This window comes from Carlito syrichta, unplaced genomic scaffold (genome assembly GCF_000164805.1).
Source record: "Carlito syrichta isolate Samal-C Ts95f unplaced genomic scaffold, Tarsius_syrichta-2.0.1 Scaffold304772, whole genome shotgun sequence".
NCBI lineage: Eukaryota > Metazoa > Chordata > Mammalia > Primates > Tarsiidae > Carlito > Carlito syrichta.
The window spans coordinates 41,017-57,115 of NW_007248868.1; the positions used below are offsets into that span (position 1 = coordinate 41,017).

A 16,099-nucleotide genomic window follows, 5' to 3' on the forward strand; every position below is an offset into this window, starting at 1 on the left:
CACACCTGTAGTTCCAGCTACTTGAAAGGCTGAGGCGGAAGGATTGCCGGAGCCCAGCAGGTCGAGGCTGTGGTGGCCAGGAGCAGTCGAGGCTGCGGTGGCCAGTAGAGGCCACTGCACTCCAGTCTGGGCGACAGAGTGAGACTCCAGCTCAAAAAAACCCCCCCAAAAAACCTCCCAAAACAAAAACATAATTCCTTATTATGGCTCAATTGTATTCCATTGTACAGATAGACCATATTTTGTCCATGGTTTCTATGCTTGCTAGCTAATGTCCAATCTCTCAACCTTGGGGAAATGGGGATGGGCAATGCAATCCTCAGAGGTGCTTGGGAATCTACCCATGACTCTGCATGACCCAGACCCTCTCTGTGCCCAGGTCGGCTGGGGTCATGAACCTGAAGGAGGCAGGAGACCAAGGTGTGACCATGTGGGGCAAGGTTCAAGCTCCCTGGTTTGGGCTCCTTGATCCCATTCGACCTCACTTGCCAACACGGATTAAAAGATAAATTTATTTATTTATTTATTTGAGTCAGAGTCTCACTCGGTCACCCAGGCTGGAGTGCAGTGGCATGTTCATGGCCATCGCAGCCGCAACCTGCTGGGCTCAGGCGATCCTTCTGCCTCAGTCTTCTGAGTATCTAAAACTACAGGCATGTGCCACCAACCCAGTTAATTTTTTGATTTAATGTACAGATGAGGACTTGCCAAGTTGTCCAGGCTAGTCTTGACCCCCTGGGGCTCTGGCAATCCTTCACCTCTGTCTCCCATGGTGCCGAGATTAGAGACAAGTTCCTCTGTGTCCGGCGATAAAATGACTAAGAATGTCAAGATGGCAGCTTCAGAGCATTAAATCCCAGATGTGGCCAGGCATGGAGGCTCATGCCAGTAATTCCAGCACTTTGGGAGGCCAAGGCAGATGGATCACTTGCATTCAGGAGTTCGAGACCAGCCTGGGCAACGTAGTGAGACAAAAAATTTTTTGAAAATTTAGTTGACATGGTCATGTTAACAACTTGGAATGCTGAGGTGGAAGGAGCAACTGAGCCCAAGAGGTTCAGCCTGGGCCACAGAGTGAGACCCCAACTCAAAAAAAGAAATCCCAAAGGTGAGGCCATCAGGGTTTTGTGTAACTGCTTCAGGTCTCATGTGGAGCTGGGAGCCTGGTGTGAACCAGAGATGGCTCCAAGACAGGCAGGGGAGCAGAGCAACCTTGGGGAGCCTGGGAGGCCCTGGGCTGGGGATCATGTGAGGGTGAGGCCCTTGGTAAGGCCCTTGTGGGCTGGGATTGACTGTTCCCGTTCTACTCTTTGCCTCCTGCCCCTGCATGGAGTAGACTTTACCTGTAGAATGAATGAATGAATGAATGAATGGGAGCCTGCATCCATCAACTCACCTAGAGCCAGGGCTCATCTGTGTCTCCCAGATCCCTCCTAGGACTGCCTGCCCCTGAGACTGACCCAGGTGCTCCTCCCAGGGTTAGGTCCTCAACCCCCCTGCCCTTCTGCTTCCCTCTGAGAACGAGAAGTAGGGACAGGGCATCTCTCTGGACATTTGCGGTTCTGAGGTTCCTCTTCTGGGGATGTCACCGTCCCTTCCCTGAGTGTCAAGTTAAAGCTTCCTTCCCAGACAGACCCAGACGCCAGATGTTCCCGGGACGGGCCCAGGCCCTCAGTGCCTAGCAATGCTGCTGCTGTCCCTGTTGCTGCCTGTGCTGGGGGCAGGTGAGTAGAGTGACAGCTGGGGGTCTCTGGTGGGGGCTGAGGCTGCAGCTGAGCCTCAGTGTCCCCCCAGGGTCCCTGCAGGAGGATCCAAGGTTCAAGTCGGAAGTGCAGGCGTCGGTGACGGTGCAGGAGGGCCTGTGCGTCTCTGTGCCCTGCTCCTTCTCCTACCCCCAGGACGGCTGGAACGAGTCGACACCAGTTTATGGTTACTGGTTCAAAGGAAGGAACACTGGTGTTCCAGTGGCCACAAACAACCAGGCTCAACAGGTGCAAACGAGGACCCGGGACCGATTCCAGCTCACCGGGAATCCCCGGAACAAGAGCTGCTCCTTGGTGATCAGAGAAGCCCAGAAGGAGGACAAGGGAACGTACTTCTTTCGCGTGGAGAGAGGACGCACCGTGAGACACGGTTTCGAGAAGTCATTCTCTCTGAAGGTGACAGGTGTGGAACGGAGTGAGAATCCCTGCTTCTCATCCTGGAGAGGGAGAGTGGGGACGGGCCACAGGCTGAGCGCAGAGGGCTCTCCGGGCACCCCTGCGGCACTGTGATCACCCTTCCATCTGTCCCAGAGGTTAAGAAGCCAGAAGTCTATGTCCCCGAGGTCTTGGAGCCCAACCAGCCAGTGACGGTCCTCTGTGTGTTTAACTGGACCTTCGAGGGATGTCCAGCCCCTTCCTTCTCCTGGCTGGGGGCTGCCCTCTCCTCCCAGGGAACCCGGTCAGCCTCCCACTTCTCAGCGCTCAGCCTCATGCCCAGATACCGGGACCACAACACCGACCTGACTTGCTGTGTAGACTTCACAAATGGTGTGAGGACAGAGAGGACCGTCCGACTCCGCATGTCCTGTGAGTGTGGCGGGGGCTGTGGTTGCAAACAAGCCTGGGGACAGGGAGATGGAGAGCCTAGCAGGGAAGGCACTCCGGAAGGTCCCTGTAGAGGAAGCCATGGGGTCCCGGGATAGGCCCCAGCCCTGGGAGGGGGATGGGAGGGGTCTCTGGTCCTCAGTGCACGTCCTTTTCTGTGAGGGTGCTTCTCCATTGTGGGAACTAAACATCCTCCTGAGGCTAGCTCACTCTCTTTGCAGATGCCCCCAGAGCCCTTGTCATCAGCATTTCCCATGACAATTCGTCAGGTACTGAGGACACTGAGGGCCCATTGGGCTGGGGCTGGCCAGTCCTCTTAGGGTGAGAAGGTTTCAGGGGGTGAGGGAATGGGCTCCTGCCGGCAGCTCGTGCTCTTTCTCCCACCCCCCTTTTTTTCTCTCTTCTATTCTCTCCCTCCTTCTCCCCTCTCCTCCCCTCCCCTGTCCTCTTCTCTCTCTCTCTCTCTCTCTCTCTCTCTCCAGCCCCAGAGCCTCAGGGATACCGCCCACGCCTGGAAGTCCAGAAAGGCCAGTTCCTGCGGCTCCTCTGTGGTGCTGACAGCCAGCCCCCCGCCACGCTGAGCTGGATCCTGCAAGACAGAGTCCTTTCTTGGTCCCACCCCTGGGGCCCCAGAACCATGGGACTGGATTTGCCTGGGGTGAAGGCGGGGGACTCAGGGCACTATACCTGCCGAGCAGAGAACAGGCTGGGCTCGCAGCAGCACACCCTGGACCTCTCTGTGCTGTGTGAGTGTGACCAGCAGGGGCCCGGTGTCCATCCAGGGGAGAAGGGGGAGGGAGCGAGGGCTGGGGAGGATTCCAGAGCTCTGAAGGACCTGGAGCCCCAGGCCTGAAGCACCAGACATTCTTCCCTTCCTCGACCCTTGGCCGGTTTGTATCTGGGACTCAGCGGGTAACTCTGCCCCCGCCCACCCGACCCCATCCCACCTCTTCCATCTCCCAGGATGGTCCCCTGTGCCCAGAGGGAGGTCCAGGCCCTCTAGAGCCGCTGCCCTGTCTCCCTCTCAGATCCTCCAGAGAACTTGACAGTGACGGTTTCCCAGGCCAACAGGACAGGTGAGAGAGGGAGACACAGGAACCAGGGCCTCTCGGAGCCAAACTGGGGTCCTGGTGTCTGGGGTGTCCCCAGGCAGGAGGGAGCCAGAGCCCTAGGCCGCCCATCACTTCCGCTCTTCCCTTCCCCAGTCCTGGAAACACTCAGGAATGGCACGTCCCTCCCAGTCTTGGAAGGCCAGAGTCTGCGCCTGGTCTGTGTCGCCCACGGCAACCCCCCAGCCAGGCTGAGCTGGGCCCGGGGCAGACAGACCCTGACCTGTCCCAGGCTTCAGACCCAGGGGTCCTGGAGCTGCCTCAGGTGCAAATGGAGCTCAAGGAATTCAGCTGCTGTGCTCAGAACCTGCTGGGCTCTCAGCAAGTTTCACTGAGACTCCCTGTACATGATGGTTGGGGGCTGAGCATCCCAGTCCCGGGCATGGGACAGCCGTCAAGCCTTCTCCTCCCTCCTGCAGACCCCTCATGGCTGCCAGGACCCTCCTGCTCCTGGGAGGCTGAGGGTCTATGCTGCAGCTGCTCTGGCCCGGCCCAGCCGGCCTCCTCCCTGCGCTGTTAGCTTGGGAAGGGGCTGAGGGAGGGGAACGGTGGCCAGGGTGCCTTCAAGGTTACCCCCAGCTCAGCGGGGTCCTGGGCCAACAGCTCCCTGAGCTTCCGCGGGGTGCTGGACTCCAGCTTCGGGCTCAGCTGCGAGGCTCGGAACTTCCCTGGACCCTGAGCCCTCTGTTTGCTGCTTGACAGTTGGAACACCGCTGGGTGAGAGAGGCCCTGGCTCTCATGGTCCCACATCCTGCACACAGGAAGGGCCTGGAGAGTCCCCAGGTCAAGTCCTCCTGGGGGAGGAAGGAACCAGGACTGTGAATCAGCAGGTCTATCGGCCTCACCTGGTTTTTCTACAGGGAAATCAGGGCCTCTGGCAGAAGTGTTTCTGCTGGCCCTCAGGGTCTTGGCTGTGAAAGTCCTGCTTCTCTGCCTCTGCCTTGTCTTCCACAAGTGAGTGCTCCCCAGGGACCAGGGGGAGGCATGGCAGGGCAGGGAACATGAGGCTGAGTTCCTTGTCCGAGTGCGGGAGGGAGCGGAACGGGCCAAAGGGCCTGGGAGAGGCAGGTGGCTGAGTTGTGGAGAGAATCCATAATGATGGTGAACAGTCGACTGTCTCCGACTCTGGCAGTTCCCAGAGTGAGGAGGTTCCTGGTCCCATCAGGAAGGTGTTGGTGGCTAGACCTGCTCTCTTACCCTGAGTCCCTCCAGCCCCGCAACAGGGCACAGGGAGGTGACTCTGCTGCCCTCTGACCCTGATCTGGCCACACTGACAGGCCTTGGTCTCTTCCCTCAGGGCGAGGTCCTGCAGGAGGAAGGTGGCATGGGCGGCAGCAGGCATGGAGGATGAGTACACTGTCATGGGTTAACCTCTCAGGTGAGTGTCGTGGGCGTCTCACCCTCCAACATCCCTCTGGACACCTCCTCCGGGCGTCTCCAGGATTGCTCCGCTCAGCGTGGCCACAGTGAAGCAGCCCATCTTCCTCTCCAAACCCACATCCCCTCTGGGGTGCTCGTCCTGCTGATGACGCGGCAGCCCCATCTCTACAGCCAGAGCCAGGGTGTGTTTCTCACCTTGACCTCCCTCCCTCCTCCAGATCCCATCCACCACCAACTCTCATCCTTCCTTCTTCTAAGTACAACTCCACTTGTTTTGGGGTTTTTTTTGAGTTGGAGTCTCACTGTGTTGCCCAGGCTGAAGGGCAATGGCCACCTCAGCTTTGATCTGCTGGGCTCAGCTGATACTTCCAAGTAGGCCTGTGCCATCATACCCAGCTAATGTTTTGAGTTGCTGTAGAGATGAGGTCTTTCCAAGTTGCCCAGGCTGGTCTTGAACCCCTGAACTCAGTCAGCCCTCTCACCTCTGCCTCCCAAGGTGCTAGGACTATAGGAATGAGCCGCCGCGCCCGGCCCTCTTGGTGCTCTTTTTCCCCATCCCGACCCTGGTCGTTCCTGCAGCCTCACTTCCACCCCAGTCTGTGAAGTCACCTCCGCCCCTGCCTTCCTCTCTCCCCAACACAGGCCTCCAGACTGTGCTCCCAGATGCCTCCTCGTCCTGGTCCTCCCCGGTCTGAACGGCCGTGTTTCCCTCCTTTGCTGGGGAGCGAGGTGCCCACACCACTGCCTGGACTGAGGGCTGTGCATGGTCTCTCCCTGCTGGACTCTGCTCCTGACTCCTCCTCTCCCTGCATCACCCAACGTCTCCCACACCCACCAGGCCCAGCCCTCTGTGCCTCTGAGACTTGCACGTGTGGTTCCCTCTCCTGAAACGCCCTTCCCTCCCCATTCCTGCCTATCGGGGTCCTGACTGTCCTTCAGGCTCGTCTCAAATGTCACCCAGATGTGTGTCTTCACTGTGTGGTGTTGAGTGGAAGAGACGCATGCTGCCGTGCATTTACAGACGCTCATCCAGCAGGAAATTGAACACCTACTGAGTGCCAGCTCATCAAAAGTGCCCTGGAAGCATCCGTGCCAGAACTTCAAACTCTCGTCATTTACGGACTCGAATAGACACTTCTCTAAGGAAGACACACGTATGGCCCGGGAGAAGTGAAAAGATGCCCCAAACCATTAGTCCCTAGACAGATGCAAATCAAAACTACTCATGAGACACCGCCTCACAATGATGAGGACAGATGCCACAAAGCAGACAAGGGCAGAGCATAAAAAGTGTCGTGAGGATGCACAGAAACAGAAGCCCTGTTCTCTGCAGGTGAAACAGTGCAGCCCGCGAAAAACCCTCTGTGTTCTCTCCAAGGTCAAGCACAGACTCACCACAGGGTCCAGCAATTCCACGCCGGCTATTTTCCCACAGGAAAGTCGGGCGTCGATAGACGCTTGCAAACCCACATCCATGGCAGCCTCATTCACAACAGCCCACGGGTGGGAGAAGCTGAGAATTTACCACCTGGCAAGAAGCAGCAGGTGGTCCACACACTCCTCCGGGACAATCTATAGCCTCGAAGGAAGGCATGGAATTCCAACACATCCTGGCTCGTGGGAGGATCCTAAACCAATATGTGGAGCGAAGAAGCCAGACACGAGACAAGAAATGGTGCATGATGTGCTCATGTGACTGACCTGGAAGAGGCCAATTCAGGGGAACCCAAGGGGATGGTTGAGTGCCGGACCTGGGGACAGGGAAGGGATGGGGAAGGATTGTGCAGTCTGTACAGAGTTTCTGTTGAGGATGATAAAAAAATTCTGGAAATAGTGGTTAATATTGCACCACTACATAAATGTGCTTAATGCACCTGAATTGTACCATATGGAATGTGAAAAATGGCAAATTTCATGTTATCATATTTCAGACAGTAAAATATGTGTAACATACACTTTAAGCGGGGAAAACTCAATCTCATCAAGGTGGTGTCATTCTGGAGAACAGAAGACAAGATGAATAAATCATAAAATGAGAGCCTGTGATCTGTGTTTGCAGGAAAACCATGCAGTGCTGAAAAAGGTCCTTATGACAGATTGGGGACAGTTTCTGGGTCTGATGGTTGAGGAGGTGACGTCAGGTAAAGACATGGAGTGGTGAGGCAGCAGTCTCTGTGTCTGCTTAAGAGAAAAGTCTTCCAGGAGGAAGAAAAGGGAACAGGAATCAGGGCTCAGAGGCAGCAGCAGGCCTGGAGCTGTGGACACAAGAGGCCCGTGTCTGATGCAGAGGGAGGCAGGAGGAGGGAGCAGCGGGGAGGACAGTGCAGACTGTGTGGGGCCTCACGGGTCATGCAGAGATCTGTATCCTTTGGGAAGAGCAGAGACACTCCTGGATTTTCCCCCTAACAGGACCTCATGGCCACCCTGGTCAGAACAGGCCTGAGTGGGTCATGGTAGCCACATTGGGAAGGCACCAATGGTACCTGTAGGAGGAGAGATGGCGGCTTGAGCCAGGGATACAGGGCTGAGCGAGGACACGTTTAGAGGATGGGTGTGGAAGGTCAGGTTCACAGGACTCTCTGATGATGTGGTCAGTGGGGGGAAGGGAAGGACCACGGTGATGCCAGAATGTTTCCTGGAGCTCCTGGAAGGACTGAGAGGGAGGATGCTAATTCTGAGAATCCCCCTGACATCTGAAAGGGGACAGGAGGGAGACAGCTGGACGCCATGCCTGGACCTCAGGAGAGGTGTCCAGGGCAGGGGGATGTTGCGGATATAATGATGACCACAGTTTAGAATCTTGTGTGTGTGTGTGTGTGTGTGTGTGTGTGTGTGTGTGTGTGTGTGTGTGTGTGTGTGTGTGTGTGTGTGTGTGTTGAGGTCTCACCCTATTGCCCAGACTGGGCTCAGGCAATCCTTCCACCTCAGCCTCCAAGTAGCCGGAACTGCAGGAGCATGCTACCGTGCCTGGCTATTTTTTTTTTTTATTGCAGAGCCAAGGTCTCACCAAGTTACCCAGGCTGGTCTCGAACCCGTAGGTTCAGGCAATCCACTCTCCACGGCCTCGCAAACTGTTGGGATTATAGGCTGAACCACCAAGCCCAGCCACAGTTTAGAATCTTTAGTGTAAAATGAGGACCGGAGAGAAGGGAACCCAGGGGATAGTGAGACAATGGCACATCCTCAGGAATGAAGACCCAAATCCCTGTGACCCAGCCATCCGCATACGGGTATTTACAGGAAAGAATTGAAAGTGGGACTTGGACAGATATTTCCACCCCCACGTCCATGGCATGTTTATTCTCAGGGCCCAGAGGGGGAAGCAACCTGGGTCCATCGGCCAATGATCGATGGGCGGGAGGTGGTGGGAACCAGAATGGAGTCCTTCCATTCTGAGGAAGGGAGGACACCTGGACTCATGTTGCCACAAGTGTGACCCTTGCCACTATCGTGTAAAGTGACACAGACAGTCACAAAAGGACAGGCACATTATGATTTGCTTATATATGGTGTCTAAGAGCTCAGGCTTAGGGGAACAGTCAGCAGAATGGTGGCTGCAGGGAGTGGGGGGAGTGTTGGGAGAAAGCGGGAGTTTCGGTTTCTGGAACATAGTTTCAGTTGTGCAAGACAAGGACGTCCCGGAGATCTAGGGCACAACGTGTGGTCACACGTCACATCCTGGACTGTAGACTCTGCGACCGCGTCAGCACGTGTCGGTCCATGAGGGACCAAACATATGGTGGTCCCGTAAGACGGTCGCAGAGCTGAAAGATGTCTGTGCCCAGCGACGTCCTCAGGTCCAACACGGTGGCACAACACAGTCCTCACGTGTGTGGTGATGCTGGCGTCAACAAGCCCGCTGCGCTGCCGGTCGCATCAAAGTCTCGCACATACAAGAATGTACCGTTTATAATACTTGATAATGATAACAAATGGTGATGTTACTGGTGTGTGTGCTTCCTCCGCTTTTCATCATTATTTTCAATGTGCTCTTTCCACCTCTCAAAAATGACAACTGTGAGACAGCCTCAGCCAGGTCCTTCAGTCCGCATTCCAGAAGGAGGCACAGTTGTCCTAGGAGGTGACAGTTCCGTGTGTGTCATTGTCCCAAAGACCTCCCAGTGGGAAAGATGTGGAGGTGGAAGACGGTGATATTGATGACCCTGATATTGTGTAGGCCTAGACCAGTGTGTGCGTTTGTATCTTAGTTCTAGGAAAGAAAAAGTTTAAAGGTTAAAGGAAAATGTTTAAGTAGAAAACAGCTGTGGGGCACAGAGGCTCATGCCTGTCATCCCAGCACTTTGGGAGGTGGAGACGAGAGGATTGCCTGTGCCCACGGGTTCAAAACCAGCCATGGCAACTTGGCAAGACAATGTTCTGGCTACTTGGAAGGCAGATGCGGAAAGATCGCCCAAGTCCAGTGGGTTGAGGCTGTGGTGGCCGTTAGTGTGCTGCTGCACTCCAGCCTGGGTGACAGCATGAGACTCCAACTCAAAAAAAAAAAAAAAGAAAACAGCTAATCGTATAATAGGAAGAAAGAAAAATTTACACAGCTGTATGTGTGTGTTTAAACCTAAATGTTATTATAAAAGGGTAAAAACGTTTTGAAAATGGTAAAGTTATGAGATTAAAAAGTTACAGTAAGCTAAAAATAAATTATTATTGAAGAAAACTTTAAAATAAATGAGTGTAGCCTTGTGTACAATGTTTATAAACCTACAGTTGTGGACCATAACATCCTAGGCCTTCACACTCACTCACCACTTGGTCACTCACCCACCCAGATTAAATGTCAGTCCTGTGAGCTCCATTCATAGTGAATGTCCTATGCATGCATATTGTTTTTAATATTTTATACTGTATTTTTACTGTACCTTTTCTGTGATCAAATATGTCTAAGTTGGGCCGGGTGCGACGGCTGACGCCTATAATCCCAGCACTTTGAGGGGACAAAGTGAGAGGATTGCCTGAGCCTACAGGTTCTAGACCAGTCTGGGCAACTTGGCGAGACCTACTCTCTATGATAAATAAAATAAAAAAAAAATAGCCAGGCAGGTAGCACACGTTACTTGGAAGGCTGAGGCAGAAGGGTCTCCGGAGCCCAGCAGCTCGACACTGGGATGGTCGTGAGTGTGCCACTGTGCTCCAGCCTGGGTGGCAGAGTGAGACTCCGATTCAAAAAAATAAGTGTCTGATAGATCCACAAATACTTATCATTGTGTTACAGTTGCCTATAATATTCACTACAGGAACATGCTGTACTGAGTTGCAGCCTATGAGCAATGACTGTACCACCTAGCCTAGGTGTGTAGGAAACTCTACCCCGGTGAGTGTGGTGTTCTCACAATGATGAAACTGACAAAACGCAGACTCGGACTGTATGACTGTTGTTAAGTGGCAGAAGTGTGTACTTAAAATAATTAAGATGGTAAATTTTAAACGTTTTTTTTCACAATGAATACATTTAAAAGAAAAACAATTCATCGTGCTAACAATAAAAAAACGAAAACAGGCAAAATCATTTGATGGTATTTTATATCAATTTATTAAAAATACTCAGCAAAAGCCGGGCTTGGTGGCTCAACCTGTAATCCCGTGCCTTTGGGAGGCTGAGGTGAGTGGATTGCCTGAGCCTGAGGGGTTCGAGACCCGCCTGGGCAGGTGAGACCTCATCTCTACAATAAATCAAAAAATTAGCCGGACGTGGTAGCATGCGCCAGTAATTCTGGCTACTCGGAAGGATCGCCAGAACCCAGCAGGTTGAGGCTGTGGTGGCCGGGAGCGGCCACTGCACTCCAGTCTGGGAGACAGAGGGAGACTCAAACCCAAAAAAAAAAAAAAAAAAAACTCAGCAAGGTCAAAATAGAAGGAAACACCTACCAACTCAAAGATGAGCAATTTTCACAATCCCACATTGACTCTGAAAGACACGACTTTTCCCTCTGGTTCTGGCAACAAGAAAAGAATGAATGCTGTCGCCACTTCTACTAGACAACATAGCTAGCACCTTCCCTGTGTAGGTAACCCAAGAAATGAAAATTAGGGCTGTTCAGATTAGAAAGGAAGAAATGAAACTGTCTTCATTCACTGACGACATGACCAGGTGCAGAAAAAATCTCAAGTTATCAGCAAAGAAGTTGTCAGACCAATGAATGAGTTTAGTGAGGAGGTAGGATATTAGTTCAAACTACATAATTCTTCTCCAGCTCTATATATTTGGCAAGCACTATGAGAAATGGAATGTTTTTAGTTGCAATTTACAGTAGTTATTATACCATGAAATCAATTTAACTATGGACTGTGAAAGTCCTGTACATTGAAGGATACAAAACATTGCTGAGCGAAATGAAAGAAAACCTCAACAAACAGGTATATGCATACCATGTCCATGGATTGGAAGGCTTTGGAATGTTAAGGTACCAGTTCCCCCAAATCACTCTATACATTCACTGTAATCCTAAATAAATTTCAGTGAGAGCTTCTGTAGAAATTGATAAGTTGATCCTACAGTTTATATGGGAAGGCAAAGACCTAGAATGCCCTAAGTATCTTGAGAATGGACACTAAATCCATTTAAGGAGTCTCCCTCCAGTTCCTATCCCATCCCCCAGGGTCCCCACCACTTCCCCCACTGCCCCCTCCCCCAAAGCCAGATCACGTTCTCCAAACTTAGGGCCAAGAGTTGTTTCCAGCAGATCCTGTGGGCTCCCAGGGGCGGGTCATCCCCGGCTGGGCAGTCCTCATTCAGGCCTCATTGTCTCCTGAGACAAAACCCCAGCAGAGGGAGCAGCAAGAACAAAGTCCCAGAGGCAGGGTAGAGTGTCACAACCAGAAACAGGGAGAGGAGAGGAGCGGTATAGGAACAGCTATTCAGAAATCAGTCACGGGAGCCGGGGCAGCTGTGGCCAAGGGGGCACTTGTATCCCTCAGCCCCATCCACAGAGAGTCCCAGACCCTCTCCTGAGATCCCTCCCCAGGTACCCCACTGTGAGGTCTGTGTCATTCCATCCACCTCCCACTCTGAGAATCCTGGACACACCTCTTCTGCTGTTCTTTCCCCAGAACTCATCTTCCCCTGGGGGGAGCAGCCCCGCCCCCTGGCAGTGCACCCCTATCTCGGGTTCCTCCTGGTGACTCTGCAGCTCCCTGGTGGACAGTAAATACAGTGTCCGGGCTTGTCAAGTTGAGTCCTTGTCTCTTCTCCCCAGAAGAGAGTAGGACTCAACCCCATGTGCTTGGAGAAATAGTGACAGGATACATGAGTGAAAGATCCCCTGCCGCCATATATAAGGAACATGAATAAAACTGAAGTTTGCAGAAACTTGAAATTAAAGATGATGGTGGTAAATTATGTAAACATCAAACTAAAAACGTTGGTGCCGTGATCCTAATATCAGAAGAAGCAGTCTCAAGGCAAAAGGCATCACCACAGGTTAAGAAAGGGGACTTCTTAAAGATCAAAGGCTTAGGTCAAGGTGAGTGGATTGCCTGAGCCCGTGGGTTCAAGACCAACCTGGGTAACTTGGCAAGACCTCGTCTCTACAACAAATAAAAAATTAGCCAGGCGTGGTAGCACACACCTGTAGTTCTGACTACTTGGAAATCTGAGGCAGAAGGATCTCCGGAGCCCAGCAGGTCGACACTGAGGTGGTTGTGAGCATGCCACTGCACTCCAGCCTGGGCAACACAGTGAGACTCCAACTCAAAAAAAAAAAAAAAAGATCAAAAGCTTAATTCAACAGAAATATATAAAAATTTAAACACATATGCAGCTACTAATCATGCCTTAAAATACAAAAAGCACAAGTATTTGCAGATTACATCTCCCATCATCACAGGGATGCTCGAAGACTTAGTGTCTCCCCACTGAACAGTGACTCCTGGGGACAGTGTCTAGGTCTGGCATATTGACCTCATCTGGCAGACTGAAGATGGTCTTCTTGTGGTTGCTAAGGGAGAGGGGAGAAGTTGTCTGCCCCCCAAACTGGGTCCATGTGTCTCCAGTCCCTGAGTCCCACCCTGACCTCCACCAACATCTTCATCCTTGTCTGGGATCTGGCCCTCATTTAATGTTTCTTTCTTCTTCTTTCCTTTCCTCTCTCTCTCTCTCTCTCTCTTTCTCTTTCTTTTTTTCTTTATTTTTCTTTCTTCCGTCCCTCCCTCACTCCCTCTCTTTTTTCTTTTTCTTTCTTTCCTTTCCCTTTCTTTCTTCCGTCTCTCTCCTTTCTTTTTTTTTTTTGGTGGAGTCTTACTCTGTTGCCCAGGCTGGAGTGCAGTGGCATGCTCACACTACTGCAGCCTGGACTTCCTGAGGTCAGGTGATCCTTCTGCCTCAGCTTTTCAAGTAACTGGAACCACAAGCATGTGGCACCACATCCGGTTTTTTTTTTTTTTTTGGTGGAGACATGGTCTTCCAAAATTGCCTAGGCTGTTCTCCAACCCCTGGGTGGAGGCAAGCCTCTCACCTCGACTCCCAGTGTCCCATCTTCACCTTGCAGAAAATGTCCCCCAAGAGGAAAGACATTGACAGGGAGGTGAAAGAGATGGGTTGGGTCCTGCACAAGGTGTGAATTTGACTGAGTCTCTCTTCATCTCTGGCCTCAGGGTCCCCAGGAATGGGCGTGGGGTGGGGACAGTTGGTCTCCAAGGGTGTGGGAGGTCACTGCTCTGGCCTCGCCCCCGTCTTCCTGTGGGTACTCCTCTGAGTCTTGAGCTCTTAGCTCCTGAGAGAAGAGCCAGGAGGAACAGACTTTCCCCGGCGGCCCTGGAATGTCCCACACCAGACATGCTGTGGCTGCTGCTGCTGACCCTGCTGTGGGGGACGGAGGGGACAGAGGGACAGAGAAGGCGTGGCGATGGCTATGTGCTGAGTGTGAAGTCAGTGACGGTGCAGGAGGGCCTGTGTGTCTCTGTACCCTGCTCCTTCTCCTACCCCCAGGGTGACCGGACTGACTCTTACCCAGCGTATGGCTACTGGTTCCGGGAAGGGGCCAATGTTGACCAGGATGCTCCAGTGGCCACAAACAACCCAGCTCAAAAAGTGCAGGAGGAGACCCAGAGCCGATTCCACCTGCTCTGGGACCCGTGGACAAACAACTGCTTGCTGAGCATCAGAGACACCAGGAGGAGTGATGAGGGGAAATACTTCTTTCGAGTGGAGAGAGGATGGGCAAAATACAACGACATATCTTTCCAGCTCTCTCTGCTTGTGACGGGTAAGGCCTGGGCTTCAGAAGCGGCGACAGGGAAAGTCACGGGCTGCAGGGCAGGGCTGGGATGACAGCTCCGTCCTGGGAGGGTGTTAGGGTGGAGAGTGCCAGGCTCAGAAGCTGGACCAGAGTCTGGCTGGGCTTCTCTCAGGGCCATACCTCAGACCCTCCCTCCTGATCCTGCGTATCCCCCTCTCCTCACCAGCCCTGACCCACACACCCGACATCCTCATCTCCCAGCCCCTGGAATCTGGCCGCCCCAGCACCCTGACCTGCTCTGTGCCCTGGGCCTGTGAGCAGGGGACGCCCCCCATCTTCTCCTGGATGTCAGCTGCCCCCACCTCCCTGGGCCCCAGGTCCACCCTCTCCTCGGTGCTCACTATCACCCCACGGCCCCAGGACCACGGCACCAACCTCACTTGTCAAGTGAAGTTTCCCGGAGCTGATGTGACTACAGAGAGAACCATCCAGCTCAATGTCTCCTGTGAGTACCAGGCCAGGACACCTGGGTCCCCGAGAGTGTTGTTGGGAGAGGAGGGCTGAGCCAGAGCTTCAAGTTGGAGAGCTGGTAGTCAAACTGGAAGGCCCCTGCCCCATCCCTTTTCCTTGGCTCCAGGGGGCCAGCCCCTCCTTCGTTGTTGAGGCTGCCACCTCTTTCTGCCAGATGCTCCACAGAACGTGGCCGTCAGCATCTTCCTGGGAAACAGCACAGGTAGGAAGGAGCCTCTCCTTCCTCTCAGAGCCGGGATGGAGGTGGATAGAGACTACCTGGGATATGGAAGGGAAGGCAGGGCTGAGGCCAGACTCGGGGAGAGCCGAGGGGAGGCCCCCAGACTCCATGCTCTGCATCCAGTCCTTGGCTCACCCCAGCTTCCGGGGTCGACTGCCCCACCCCTCCCACCGCCCTTGTCTCTGATCTTGCGCCCCTTCCTGCTGCGGTGGGCTCCTCCCGGGTCCAGGAACCGCCCGTTTCCCACATCTCTGTCCCAGCCCCTGTCCTCCCTCGGGACAGCCTGGGCAGTTCCAGGGAAGTGGTCTGGGCACTCCTGAAGGTCTGAGGCCTGGACTCCGCAAGTCCCGCTTCAGAGTAAGTGTGGACCCACAGAGGAGGGATGCCCGCCCTGCCCACACCCCACGCCTCTCCCTCCCCACCTCTCTCCCTAAAGCCCTCGGGATCCTGCAGAACACTTCGTCCTTTCCTGTCCTGGAGGGCCAGGCTCTGCAACTGCTCTGTGACGCTGACAGCAACCCCCCTGCACACCTGAGCTGGTTCCGGGGGTCCCCCGCCCTGAATGCCACCCCCGTCTCCAACACCAGCATCCTGGAGCTGCCCCGAGTGGGGCCTGCAGAAGAAGAATTCACCAGCCCGCTCAGTACCAGCTGGGCTCCCAGCACGTCTCTCTGAGCCTCTCTGTGCACTGTGAGTGGGGGCGTGCACCGGATCCCGGACAGGGGGCACCCGCGGACCTTTCTCCTCCCTCCCGCAGACCCCCCACGACTTTTGAGACCCTCCTGCTCCCGGGCTTCCTCTTGGGCCCAGCTTCCTCCTGGGCCCAGACGTCTGCAGCTTCCTCCTGGGCCCAACCTGCCCCCTCCCTGTGCTGGCGCTTGGCGAGGAGCTTCTGGAGGGGAATGGCGGCCAGGGCGCCTTCAGCTCAGTCGGGTCCTGGGCCAGTAACTTCTTGAGCGTCAGCGGGAGACTGGACTCCAGCCTCGGCCTCAGCTGCGAGGCCCAGAACCTCCACGGGACCAGAGTGACGCTGTCCTGCAGCAGCCAGTTCAGGAGGCGGTGGGGGCGGGGGCCAGGGAACGA

General features: G+C 54.1%; 2 protein-coding genes across 2 annotated transcripts in view; both read left to right on the forward strand.

Moving 5' to 3' along the window:
* Positions 1-1,684: 1,684 nt before the first annotated feature.
* On the forward strand, positions 1,685-5,067 carry SIGLEC11 (sialic acid binding Ig like lectin 11). Its single transcript, XM_021713885.1, is given in 9 exon segments — positions 1,685-1,724; positions 1,795-2,168; positions 2,297-2,570; positions 3,071-3,334; positions 3,617-3,664; positions 3,794-3,919; positions 3,922-4,050; positions 4,558-4,651; positions 4,995-5,067. Coding segments are annotated over 9 exon segments (1,422 nt in total).
* Positions 5,068-13,862: 8,795 nt separating this feature from the next.
* LOC103263267 (sialic acid-binding Ig-like lectin 6) overlaps positions 13,863-16,099 on the forward strand; it is a 4,159-nt gene continuing 1,922 nt past the window's right edge. The window contains 6 exon segments of the mRNA XM_021713887.1: positions 13,863-14,292; positions 14,492-14,770; positions 14,951-14,998; positions 15,453-15,650; positions 15,653-15,706; positions 15,844-16,075. Of these exon segments, the coding sequence (XP_021569562.1) occupies positions 13,863-14,292; positions 14,492-14,770; positions 14,951-14,998; positions 15,453-15,650; positions 15,653-15,706; positions 15,844-16,075 (1,241 nt within the window).